The sequence below is a fragment of the Anolis carolinensis genome, chromosome 6, assembly GCF_035594765.1.
Source record: "Anolis carolinensis isolate JA03-04 chromosome 6, rAnoCar3.1.pri, whole genome shotgun sequence".
Lineage (NCBI taxonomy): Eukaryota > Metazoa > Chordata > Lepidosauria > Squamata > Dactyloidae > Anolis > Anolis carolinensis.
Genome location: NC_085846.1, coordinates 12,216,459 through 12,228,263, shown reverse-complemented (window position 1 = coordinate 12,228,263; position 11,805 = coordinate 12,216,459). Strand labels below are relative to the sequence as shown.

The following is an 11,805-nucleotide window of genomic DNA, read 5'->3' as shown; positions in this document are numbered from 1 at the left end:
GAAGGCTGGAAAGCAAGCCAGCTGCAACAAATCATGCTGACCAAGAGGTCATGAGATCAAGGCCAGCCCGTGCCTGCATCTTGTCTCTGTCTCTGTTCTATGTCATGGCATTGAATGTTTGCCTTTATGTGTGCTATGTGATCCGCCCTGAGCCCCCTTTGGGGTGAGAAGGGCGGAATATAAATGCTGTAAATAAATAAATAAATAAATAAGTAAAGGCTGAGCGAAGGAAGATAGATGCTTTTGAACTTTGGTGCTGGAGGAAAATCCTGAGAGTGCCTTGGACCACAAGAAGATCCAACCAGTCCATCCTCCAGGAAATAATGTCCGACTGCTCATTGGAAGGAAGGATATTAGAGGCAAAGCTGAAGTATTTTGGCCACATCATGAGAAGACAGGAAATCTTGGAAAAGATCATGATGCTAGGGAAAATGGAAGGAAAAAGAGAGGCCGACCAAGGGCAAGATGGATGGACGGTATCCTTGAAGTGACTGGCTTGACCTTGAAGGAACTGGGGGCAGCGACAGCTGACAGGGAGCTCTGGCGTGGACTGGTCCATGAGGTCATGAAGAGTCGGAAACGACTATGTGATTGAGAAGCAGCAGCAGCCGTTGTTGCACCACCTGACATCCATCAGGAAGTAGCAGCCTGTAATGAAAGGACCAAGGCATTGACATCTCCGGCCCACCCTCTGTTCAGATATCAGTCAAGATGCCAATGTCTTAAACCATGAAACAGCTTCCTAAGATCTATAGAGATACTCGCAGGGAGCAAGAGAGTCCAAAAGTGGCAGGCTAAAACCCAGAACTTCAATCAGTGGTTGAGACTGGATGAGATTCCCTCCTAGACACACAGAAGACTGGGCGACTTGAAAGGCATTGAACAGACTGCACTCTGGCACCACGAGATGGGTCATCCAACTCCTGTTTAAAAACCTCCAAAGTAGGGGACCCCATCACACTCTAAGTCAGCATATTCCACTGCCGAACAGCTCTTACCATCAGGAAGTTGTTTCCAATGTTTAGGTGGAATTTCTTTTCCTGTAGTTTGAATCCATTGCTCTGTTTTAGACTCCAGAGCAGCAGAAAACATGCCCCCCCCCCCCCCCGGCCTCAATGTGACATCCTTTTACCTATTTGAACATGACTCTCATGCCTTTTCTCAGCCTCCTTTTCTCCCAGCTAAACATCTCCAGCTCCCTAAGCTGTTCCTCATAGGGCTTGGTTTTCAGCCTTTGATAATTTTGTTCGCCCTTCTCACTCAATAGTAGATGGTTTTTCAACAACACTTACATGTTTTTGGGGAAAAGGTGGTAAGGTTATTTCCTCCCACCATCACTGGCCTTGTGGGTGGTTCTAAGGACAAAAAATTAACAGCCAAAGAGAGATGTATGCTACCTTGAGCTCCACAAAGAAAAGGCTAGAATGATTTTCCAAAAACTATCTAGTGGGTGAATGCAAGCTATTCTCTTTTCCAGCAAATATATTTGTATTTTCACAGCTGCTTCTTAAAAAGCCTGAAATCAGATGATTTGCCCCCTTGAAAGCAGGACACACAATGAAAGCCAGTGATCCCAGTTAGTGCTTTCTCTTTATTTCAGGTTTAATCCTTCTTAAGTACACATGTTTTTCTGTCTGTTTGGACCCAGAGCTTTAATTCATCAACACAAGTAAAGGCTTTTTGATTACACTTTGTGCCCCAGATGTTAAGTTTATGAATCTCATAATTAATAGCGTTTTCTCATTTTTTGGCTAAGGCTGTGTGGAACTGTAGTCTAAAGCAGCCTGGAAAACACTAGCTTGTTTGCTCATCCCATTCAAATTTAGAATGTATGAAGACAATCAAGAGTCTTCCTTTCTCTGAAATGGGCACAAACAGCTAAAGCTTCTTGATAAAGAGACAACTAGTATGGGCCCAATGGAAGTCGGGACCATGTAGTGGATTAACACCAGGGTTTGAATCCATGCTGAGCCATGGAAAATCCAATGACTGACCTTGAGCAAGTCATAGGGTGCATCTACACTGTAGAATTAATGCAGTTTGACACCACTTCAACCCCAATAGCTCAATGCTATGAAATGATTGGAACTGCAGTTTTACAAGATTTGTAGTTTTCTCTGTCAAAGAGTGCTGGTGATTCACCAAACCATAACTCCCAGTATTTTATAGCATGGGGTCACACTGCGTTAATTCTGCAGTGTAGACACACATACTCTCTCAGGAAAAAAGAATCCCCCCTCTGAACAAACCTTATCAAGAAAATCCCATTATAGGCTTATCTTAGGGTTGCCATAAGTTGGAAATGACTTTAAGGCATATAGGACCACCACAATGTGATCACTATCTTCTAACAAAACCAACGGGACTATACTACTAAACAATATCAATTGACAAAGGAATGCGTAAACAATCCAACTAAGTAAGTCATTTGGCAGGACACAACATCAGTGTGACCACTAACCAGGAGAAATTGTACTGCGGTTCCCAAACTTAGTGTCAGAACGTATTTTTGTATTTTAAAAAAATTGTCATTTTTGTACAGTTTGACTGAGACCTTGGCAGGAAACTCTCGAGTACCATTAAAAAGATCGCAAACTCTCAATTATGTTTAGTGTGGTTAAAAATCGCAGGTGTTTCCTGCCAAAATCAGGACCTCCCCATGACTGTCAACTTTATTTCAAATGGTCAACAATTCTCACTTTAATGCCATTTGAAAAAGCAAAACCAGCCGTAGCTATATTTGCACAAACTGATATGTTTTAGCATTGTTTTTGTTCCTATATGAAGGCCTATAAAAATAAGCTTTATATATATACATTTTTAAAAAGAAGGTCTTGATTTCTGTAGGTCAATGCAACCATCTAAGACTCAAAATAGAACCCAGAGTCCTAGTGTGATTGGAATCTAAAGGAATAGAGAAGAGGAATGCTGAAAAATCTGGTCTCACTTATTTGAGGGAAGAGGACAAAACAAGCTAAAGGAGCTAATTTATACTATACAAAAAGCCTATAGAAAGATGAGAAAGATCAGTCTAAAGCTTCACCATTCTAGCATGATCCAGGTTTTATATTCACTGCTTCTTGATCTTAGCTGGATGATGTTGCCAGGCCCGGTTGAGGTAGCCAAGGCGTTTGTAATTGAGAAAAAGCAGGGCGAAATTGAGGATGTAAGTACTGACACAAATCACACAGAAGTCATGGAGCACGAAGAAGAGGATGTAGGCCAGATAGAGCGAACCAGCAATGGAGACCAAGGATGAGCCCAACAGAGCGACGGCCGCCAAGCCACTGGTTGAGAAACCTGGGAACAAGAAGGATGCAAAGTTAAGTTACTTTCAGCCACAGAAACGAAAGCAAAAAAAACAAACAACCCCCCCCCCCCCCCAAAAAAAACCAGATTAACCTGCTACAGGCAGTTTGCAAGTTAAACATCCAACTCATAGTTAAGAACAGGCGTGAGACAACAGATAAATAAGATAAAGGTTTGTCCCTGACATTAAGTCTAGTCGTGTCCAACTCTGGGGGTTGGTGCTCGCCTCAATTTCTAAGCTGAAGAACCAGCATTGTCCGTAGACACCTCCAAGGTCATATGGCCAGCATGATTGCATGGAGCGCCGTTACCTTCCCATCGGAGCGGTACCTATTGATCTACTCACATTTGCATGTTTTCGAACTGCTAGGTTGGCAGAAGCTGGGGCTAACAGCGGGACCTCACCTGCTCCCCGGATTTGAACCACCGACCTTTCAGTCAGCAAGTTCAGCAGCTAAACAGTTTAATCCGCTGCGCCACCAGGGAAAGTATTCCAGCTCTATTCTCTGTTTTAATTTCTTAAATGTTACTTGAAATTACAAGGAAACTGACAAGAAAAATTGGGATTTGTTTATTGCCTTTTCCCCTAACAACAATAAGAGCAAATGTCAACTGTAGGATTTATGAATCAGAAGCAAGTTACCAAATGTGGAAGTGGGGTTATATAATACCATTTAAAGCAGTGGTTCTCAACCTATGGGTCCCCAGATATTTTGGCCTTCAAGTCCCAGAAATCCTAACACCTGGTAAACTGGCTGGGATTTCTTGGGAGTTCTAGGCCAAAACACCTGGGAACCCACAGATTGAGAACCACTGATTTAAAGGGAAAGGAATAAAAAGGGATTAAGGCCATCTGATAGTGCGTGTGAGGTTCATAGAATTGTTTTATTGTTTGTTAGTGTAGTTTGTTTGTGTATGTGTTCGCAGGTGTTTTGCTTGTGTATCTGTATTCTGATATAGGTTCGTAATTTGTTGTAAGAGCTACAATGTATTTGCATAAGTTTTAGCATTTTATACTATAAAGTTTTACTTCTTTTATTATTTATTTTCTTTGTAATAATAACCTTGGTTTTCAAATGGTTTGGGAGTACTGACATTGACATCTGTGTTTCTTTCACTCTGTCTTCGTTCTTGTACTTGGAAATTTTCGTGAATGTTGACATGCCTATCTTGCTCTCAGTACTGGCATTTATCACCAGAGTTGTCTAGTAGAAACAGTGATAATTCATAATATTTAATAGACACATCACTGCAATGTCACAATACTCTCTAGAGTTTAGCTGTTCCTCTGCTAAAAAATACACTGAACTAGTACTGGAGCAGAGAAAGGTTGTACCGAAACATATTTACACACAGACATATGTACACAACATACACTCTTTCACACAGACATCGCCAGAGTTTGTTTGCTACAGTCCAATTTTAAACAGACTTTGGACTATATTTCCCAGAATTCACAAGCAAGGACAACCAAGAGTCCAAAGAAAACAAACTGGTCTAGTTTTATTTTTAGATAATTGCTATTTTGTATTAAGTTCTAGCAATAGTTGTTTTATTTTTATTTTTACTTTTATTTTTTTTTACTTACAGTAGAGTCTCACTTATCTAAAATAAACGGGCCGGCATAACGTTGGATAAGCGACAATGTTGGATAATAAGGAGGGATTAAGGGAAAAGCCTATTAAACGTCAAATCATGTTATGATTTTACAAATTAAGCACCAAAACATCATGTTTTACAACAAACTGACAGAAAAAGCAGTTCAATATACAGTAACATAATGTATTTACTAATTTAGCTCCAAAACATTGCAATGTATTGAAAACATTGATTACAAAAACATTGACTACTAAAAGGCAGACTGCATTGGATAATACAGAATGTTGAATAAGTAATGGTTGGATAAACGACTCTACTGTATTTTGTTTTGATGTAATTTGTTCACATGTTTCTTTATTGGCATTTAATGTTTGCCCTAAGTGTTGGAAACTGCCCTGAGTCCCTTTTTGGGGAGATAGTGCGGTCTACAATAATAATAATAATAATAATAATAATAATAATAATTATTATTATTATTATTATTATTATTATTATTATTAACCCACCCTCCCCCCACCCCAAATTGAGGACTCTCTTGATTTTATAGCATGCATAGTTAAATATATGGTCCTTTTTATTGTAATGAATATTTTGTTCCTGTATGCATCACCCTGGAATCTTTATGAATGAAGAAACAAATGTTATCACTCACCCAAAAGGACCTGAAGAATATAAAAAGCAATCCCGAAGATGCTATTCGGCTGGTTGAACACACTATCGGATCCCAAGAGGCCTGCCACCAAGCCAAAACCACGACCCCACCTGGAAGGAAAAATGGAGGAAGGAGATATGTTATAGAACAGAAAGCAGTGGCGATAATAATAATAATATATTGGATTGATCGTGATGGGCAGGGAGATGTAGAACACCACAATCGGCCTTGGCCAGCAGGACTAATGGTGAAGGATGATGAGAGCTGGAGTCCAACCACCTCTAGAAGGTCAAATGTTACTCATCTCCGGCCTAAGCCTAGGTTCCAGGGATCAATGGGTTTGCTGGCATGGTCCTCTCAGTGTGTATTTACACCAGGCATGGGCAAACTTCAGTCCTCCAGATGTTTTGGACTTCAACTCCCACAATTCCTGGCCTCAGACCCTTTCCTTTCCCCCCTCAGCTGCTTCCAGGTCAATCGTTGGTGGAGTTCAGGGTGCTCACTGATTGCAGGTAAACTATACATTCCAGTACCTACAACTGCAAAATGTCCAGGCCAATTCCCCTCAAAAACCACCTAGTATTCAAATTTGAGTGTATTTGGTATATATGCCAAGTTTGGTCCAGATCCATCATTGTTTGAGTTAATAGCGAGCTCTGGATGTAGGTGAATGACAACTCCTATACATTCCTCCAAAGACTCCAGTATTTTTTTTCTTGGTCATGAAGGTTCTGTGTGCAAAGTTAGTTCCAGGTCAATCACTGGTGGAGTTCAGAGTGTTCCTAGATTGCAGACGAACTATATATCCCAGTACCTACAACTCCTATAAATCATGGTGAATTCTCCCTAAACCTCTCTCTCTAGTATATTCAGTTGCTGATCAATTCCTCTTTTTGCTGTGTGCCAGAGAAGAATAGGAAAGGGGTATGGGAGAGGCAGTGGGTGGGGTCATGCAAATTCCACACTAATAATAATAATAGGGGCCCCTGATGGCACAGTGTGTTAAAACACTGAGCTGCGGAACTTGCAGACCAAAAGGTCCCAGATTCAAATCCCGGGAGCGGAATGAGCACCTGCTGTTAGCCCAGCTCCTGCCAACCTAGCAGTTTGAAAACATGCAAATGTGAGTAGATCAATAGGTACCGCTCCGGCGGGAAGGTAACGGCGCTCCATGCAGTCATGCCGGCCACATGACCTTAAGATGTCTATGGACAATGCCAGCTCTTCGGCTTAGAAATGGAGATGAGCACCAACCCCCAGAGTCGGTCACGACTGGACTTAACGTCAGGGGAAACCTTTACCTTTTTAAAGCCTTTTCAGTAGTGGCGCCATCTCTCTGGAACACCTTGCCACCTGAAGTTTGTGCCTTGCGGGACTTGTCGGCCTTCCGCAGGGCATGTAAGACACACCTGTTTCAGCAGGCTTTTGAGTTCTGTTATTGATGTTTTAAAAGGTGCTTTTACGATGTTTTTAAGATGTTTTAAAGATATTTTTAAATTGTTGTTCTTGTAAGCCACCCCGAGCCCTAGGGGAGTGGCGGCATATAAGTTTGAAAAATAAATAAATAAATAATTTTATTTTTGTATCCCGCCTCCATCTCAGGGCAACTCACATGGGGACAAGCCAAATCAACATAAGACTAAAACATAAATCAGTAAAATTAACATTAAAACCAAATAAAACAACATGAACAACCATTTAAAACCCAAACAATAATAATTGCTGGAATTCAGAGGATAGGGGTTGGTGCATAGAACCAATGGAGAGAGTAAGAATCATTATTACGATTTTACCATTTATGTGTTTTAAATGCAATATTTTATCCTGTATTTTTGTTTTAATTGATATATTGTATTACTGTTTTATCTTTTTATAGTGTGATTTGTATTATGTTGCCTATGTTTTGTTCTATGTTGTTTGGGCCTCTGCCCCATGTAAGCCACCCCGAGTCCCTGCGGGGAGATGGTGGCGGGTATAAATAAAGTTTTATTATTATTAATATTATTGGGGGGTCTGTGGTGGAGGACAAACAGAAAATCTTGGATGAGATTGTCCCTGAATGAAAGTCTTCACTTGGGTAGTGGGCAATGTGGTGTTTGTGGAGGACATTGGCAGGACTCTTGGACATGTTTACAGCGCTCTCTATAACCTGCAATGACATTGGAGGGAGGGCCATTGATGTCTACATTAGGCACAGGCAAACTTGGGCCTTCTTTCCCTTCAGGGGTTTTGGACTTCAACTCCCAGCATTCCTCACAGCCTCAGGCCCCTTCCTTTCCCCCCTCAGCCGCTTAAGCGGCTGAGGGGGAAAAGGAAGGGGCCTGAGGCTGTGAGGAATGCTGGGAGTTGAAGTCCAAAACCCCCGGAGGAAAGGAAGGCCCAAGTTGGGCCATGCCTGCCGTGCAGAATAATAAACATGCCCGGGACGCATCTACCTGGAAGTGAAGACGCGGGAGCAGCTGACGCTGGCGCTGAGGTCGCACATGGCGCGGTAGGCGGCGTCGCGCTCCTTGGCCGTCTCCACGTGGAAGGCGTAGGCCGAGAGAGCCAGCCCCGCCGCGCACAGGAACAGCCGCGCCGCCCGCTCCCAGCCCCAGCCCGACATCCCTTCGCCGGCGCTGTTGCTCCCGCTTCTCTTCATGCCGGCGGGAAAGGAGCCCCGGGCAGCTTCCCCTGCCACTCTGGCGCGGGACACTCGCCCGCCCGCCATTGCGCGCCGCCGCCAATCAGGGCGCAGAAAGGAGGAGATAGACAAGACGGCCAAGGGGCGGGGAAAGGAGCAAGGCATGCTGGGGGTTGTGGTCCATCAGCCTTCAAAGAAAACACTGAGCATCTCTGCTTCCTTCGGGTTGCTGTGAGTTTTCCACGCTGTATGGCCATGCTCCAGAAGCATCCTCTCCTGACGTTTCGCCCTCATCTATGGCAGGCATCCTCAAAGATTGCGAGGTATATTGGTAACTAAACAAAAGAGGTTTATAGATCTGTGGAATGATATCCAGGGTGGGAGAAGGAACTCTTTGTCTGTTGGAGGCAAGTGTGGATGCTGCAATTAATCACCTCGATTAGCACTGAATAGCCTTGCAGCTTCAAGGCCAGGCTGATTCCTTTCTGGGGGGTTCCTTTGTTAGAAGGTGTTACCTGGCCCTAATAATAATAATAATACAGTAGAGTCTCACTTATCCAAGACTCGCTTATCCAAGGTTCTGGATTATCCAAGGCATTTTTGTAGTCAAGGTTTTCAATACAGTAGAGTCTCACTTATCCAAGCTAAACGGGCTGGCAGAAGCTTGGATAAGCGAATATCTTGGATAATAAGGAGGGATTAAGGAAAAGCCTATTAAACATCAAATAAGGTTATGATTTTACAAATGAAGCACCAAAACATCATGTTATACACTAAATTTGACAGAAAAAGTAGTTCAATACGCAGTAATGTTATGTTGTAATTACTGTATTTACAAATTTAGCACCAAAATATCACGATGTACTGAAAACATTGACTACAAAAATGGCTTGGATAATCCAGAAGCTTGGATAAGCGAGGCTTGGATAAGTGAGACTCTACTGTATATCGTGATATTTTGGTGCTAAATTCATAAATACAGTAATTACAACATAACATTACTGCGTATTGAACTACTTTTTCTGTCAAATTTGTTGTATAACATGATGTTTTAGTGCTTAATTTGTAAAATCATAACCTAATTTGATGTTTAATAGGCTCTTCCTTAATTCCTCCTTATTATCCAAGATATTCGCTTCTCCAAGGTTCTGCCGGCCCGGTTAGCTTGGATAAGTGAGACTCTACTGTAATAACAACAACAACACTTTATTGGGTTGCTGTGAGTCTTTCGAGCTGTATGGCCATTTTCCCGAAACATTCTCTTCTGACACTTTGCCCTTAAGTAGCAATGAATAGCCTTGCAGCTTCGAGGCCTGGCTGATTCCTGCCTGGGGTAAATCCTTTTTTGAAAAGTGTTAGCTGGCCCTGATTGTTTCATGTCTGGAATTCTTCTGTTTTCTGAGTGTTGTTCTTTATCTACTGTCCTGATTTTAGAGGGTTTTTTTTAAATATTGGTAGCCAGATTTTGTTCAATTTCATGGAATTTCATAAGGTTTTCAGTAAGCAAGGAATGAATATTCAGAGATGGTTTGGCCCATTCCTTCCTCTAAAATAGAGCCTACAGGGCCTGGGTTTTCTTGATAGTCCTAGGCTTGGGGAAAGGTTTTCTATTTTGGACTGCCGCTCCTAGAATCCCCCTTTTTGGGATGATAGTCCAAAAAGTCACCTTTTTTCCCCTCTGGAAATTCTACCCTGCAGCATTCCGGAATACCGGACCAAGGACAGATATTATGTGTGTAGGTGCCTTCAAAGATGTTGACGTCTGGCAACCCCATTAATTTCAGAGAGCATTCTTAGACAAGGGATAGATATTCAAACGATTTTGCAAATTCCTTCTTCTGAAGAATAGTCTAAGCACCTGGTATATGTTGGCAGTCTCCCATCCAAGTACTAACCAAGGTTGAACTTACATGACTTCCAAGATCAGGTGGGATCTGAAGCTTTTAGGGCAGTAGTTCTCAACCTGTGGGTCCCCAGGTGTTTTGGCTTAGAACACCCAGAAATCGCAGCCAGTTTACCAGCTGTTAGGATTTCTGGGAGGTGAAGGCCAAAACATCTGGGGACCCACAGGTTAAGAACTACTGTGTTAGGGTATTTAGCTAGTCTGCTGATGCACAGATTCATCTGCGTCCAAAGAAATGGGTTTAGGACAGTTTTAAATAGTGTGTGGAATATGTTTTAGTAGTATAGCACATTTTCCTTAACAGCCAACAAGGTGGATTTAAAATTTTTTTTAAAGATGCTTATTATATTCAATCGAAACTATTTTAAAGTTGGGAGTTGGTAATTCAATCAAAAGGGAAACTATAGTCAGGAAATCAGAAGAAGGCCAAGACTTGGCACGACAGACTTGAAGGAACTGGAGAAAGTTCTCAAGTCTAAATATATCCAAGTCAGAACCATCCATTCTGTATTATTTCTACTTAGGGATAGGAAAGCTGGAAAGTAAAGAAAGTGGTAGGAAAATAGATCAACTCCTATGAAATATGGTGCTGGAGAGCTCAACTGGTACCATGGACTGTCAGAGAGACCAATGAGTCCTGAGCTCTCCCTGGAAACCGAGATGCTTAAACTGAGCTATATTGTATTCTAGGCTCACAGTGAGACAACTGGAAAAAGATTATAATGTTCAGTAAAGCAAATGGCAGTAGAAGAAAAGACTGAACTACAGGTACCTTGATTTAATCAAGGAAGCCACAGTCCTGAGTTTGTAAGATACGAGCAGAGAAGCCTATAACTTAGAAATTAATGAGAGACCATAACGTAGGTCTCTCATTCATAGCATCATTATATATCAAAGTTGACTTGATGACAGATAGCAATGAAGGTCTGGGGGAATGACAGAATTGTTCTCCCCTGACTCCAAATTTACATGAAGGTAAGCAAGAGGGAAGCTTAACTAGGAAGAGGCAATAGCCAACCACATCTGGTATTCCTTGCCAGCCCAGTCCAAGTATTAACCTGATCTGACCCTAACCTAGGTTCAAAAATGAGGTAAGATCTGTTGCTTTTAGGATATAGGTACTACAGGACTCTGTAGAGCTGTGACCAAAGGCGGTCACCCCCTGGAAAGCTTTCTTGAGATGCCATTGTCCATCCGTGTTGAGATTACTAAAACATTCGCACAAAATGACGTCAGAAAAACATAGCAAATATATTAGTCTGCTTCCTTTACGATTTCTAACCCGAAAGGTCAAGGGACAGATGTCGTATTGCTGACGTGGCCAACAGTCATGCAGGGCATTTTACAAGATACCTAGTTTCCCATATCCAGCGGAGTCATTTGTTGCTTTACTGAACATAAAATCATAAAATTTTAAATTTCTTCCTGGCCACCATGAAATCTGGCCAATGCTAGGGAAGGGGTGGTTTAATACTGAGTAATTTCTTTTAGATGGTACTGTATATTGGTATTATAAGTACAGTAAAGCAAGCTGTTCTCTTGCCATATCAGGATTTACAGAGTAGGAGATAGAGGTGGAAAGAATTAAAAAAATTGCTGAACAGGCATAAACCTACTGACCTTTCTTTGAAACAAGTAAAATTTAATACTGCTCATTGTTTCTAAAGTGCTTTCTGTGTAAGAGGTTACATGTGGCTACCACTAGAACAACTTCGTAAA

At 41.9% G+C, this 11,805-nt stretch overlaps 2 protein-coding genes across 2 annotated transcripts in view; one reads left to right on the top strand and one right to left on the bottom strand.

Moving 5' to 3' along the window:
• Positions 1 to 1,571: 1,571 nt before the first annotated feature.
• vkorc1 (vitamin K epoxide reductase complex subunit 1) lies at positions 1,572 to 8,294 on the bottom strand. Its single transcript, XM_003223895.4, has 3 exons — positions 7,996 to 8,294; positions 5,561 to 5,670; positions 1,572 to 3,300 (listed from the first exon to the last, which is right to left on the bottom strand). The coding sequence occupies exons 1-3, from the start codon at positions 8,268 to 8,270 to the stop codon at positions 3,071 to 3,073; spliced, it is 615 nt and encodes a 204-aa protein (XP_003223943.3). The 5' UTR covers positions 8,271 to 8,294; the 3' UTR covers positions 1,572 to 3,070.
• Positions 8,262 to 11,805, top strand: part of LOC100555420 (serine protease 53) — a 79,359-nt gene continuing 75,815 nt past the window's right edge. The window contains exon 1 of the mRNA XM_062984025.1: positions 8,262 to 8,506. The gene's annotated coding sequence lies outside the window, so the exon portion shown is untranslated. The remainder of the gene's footprint in view (positions 8,507 to 11,805) is intronic.

What these genes read in the sequence shown, in the direction of transcription:
- vkorc1 (XM_003223895.4), bottom strand. Translation starts at nt 8,270, where the DNA reads ATGGCGGGCGGGCGAGTGTCCCGCGCCAGAGTGGCAGGGGAAGCTGCC. An exon ending in TCCCGCGTCTTCACTTCCAG is followed by an intron (nt 5,671 to 7,995) that starts GTAGATGCGTCC and finishes TTTTCCTTCCAG; the next exon opens with GTGGGGTCGTGGTTTTGGCT. An exon ending in TATTCTTCAGGTCCTTTTGG is followed by an intron (nt 3,301 to 5,560) that starts GTGAGTGATAAC and finishes TCTTGTTCCCAG; the next exon opens with GTTTCTCAACCAGTGGCTTG.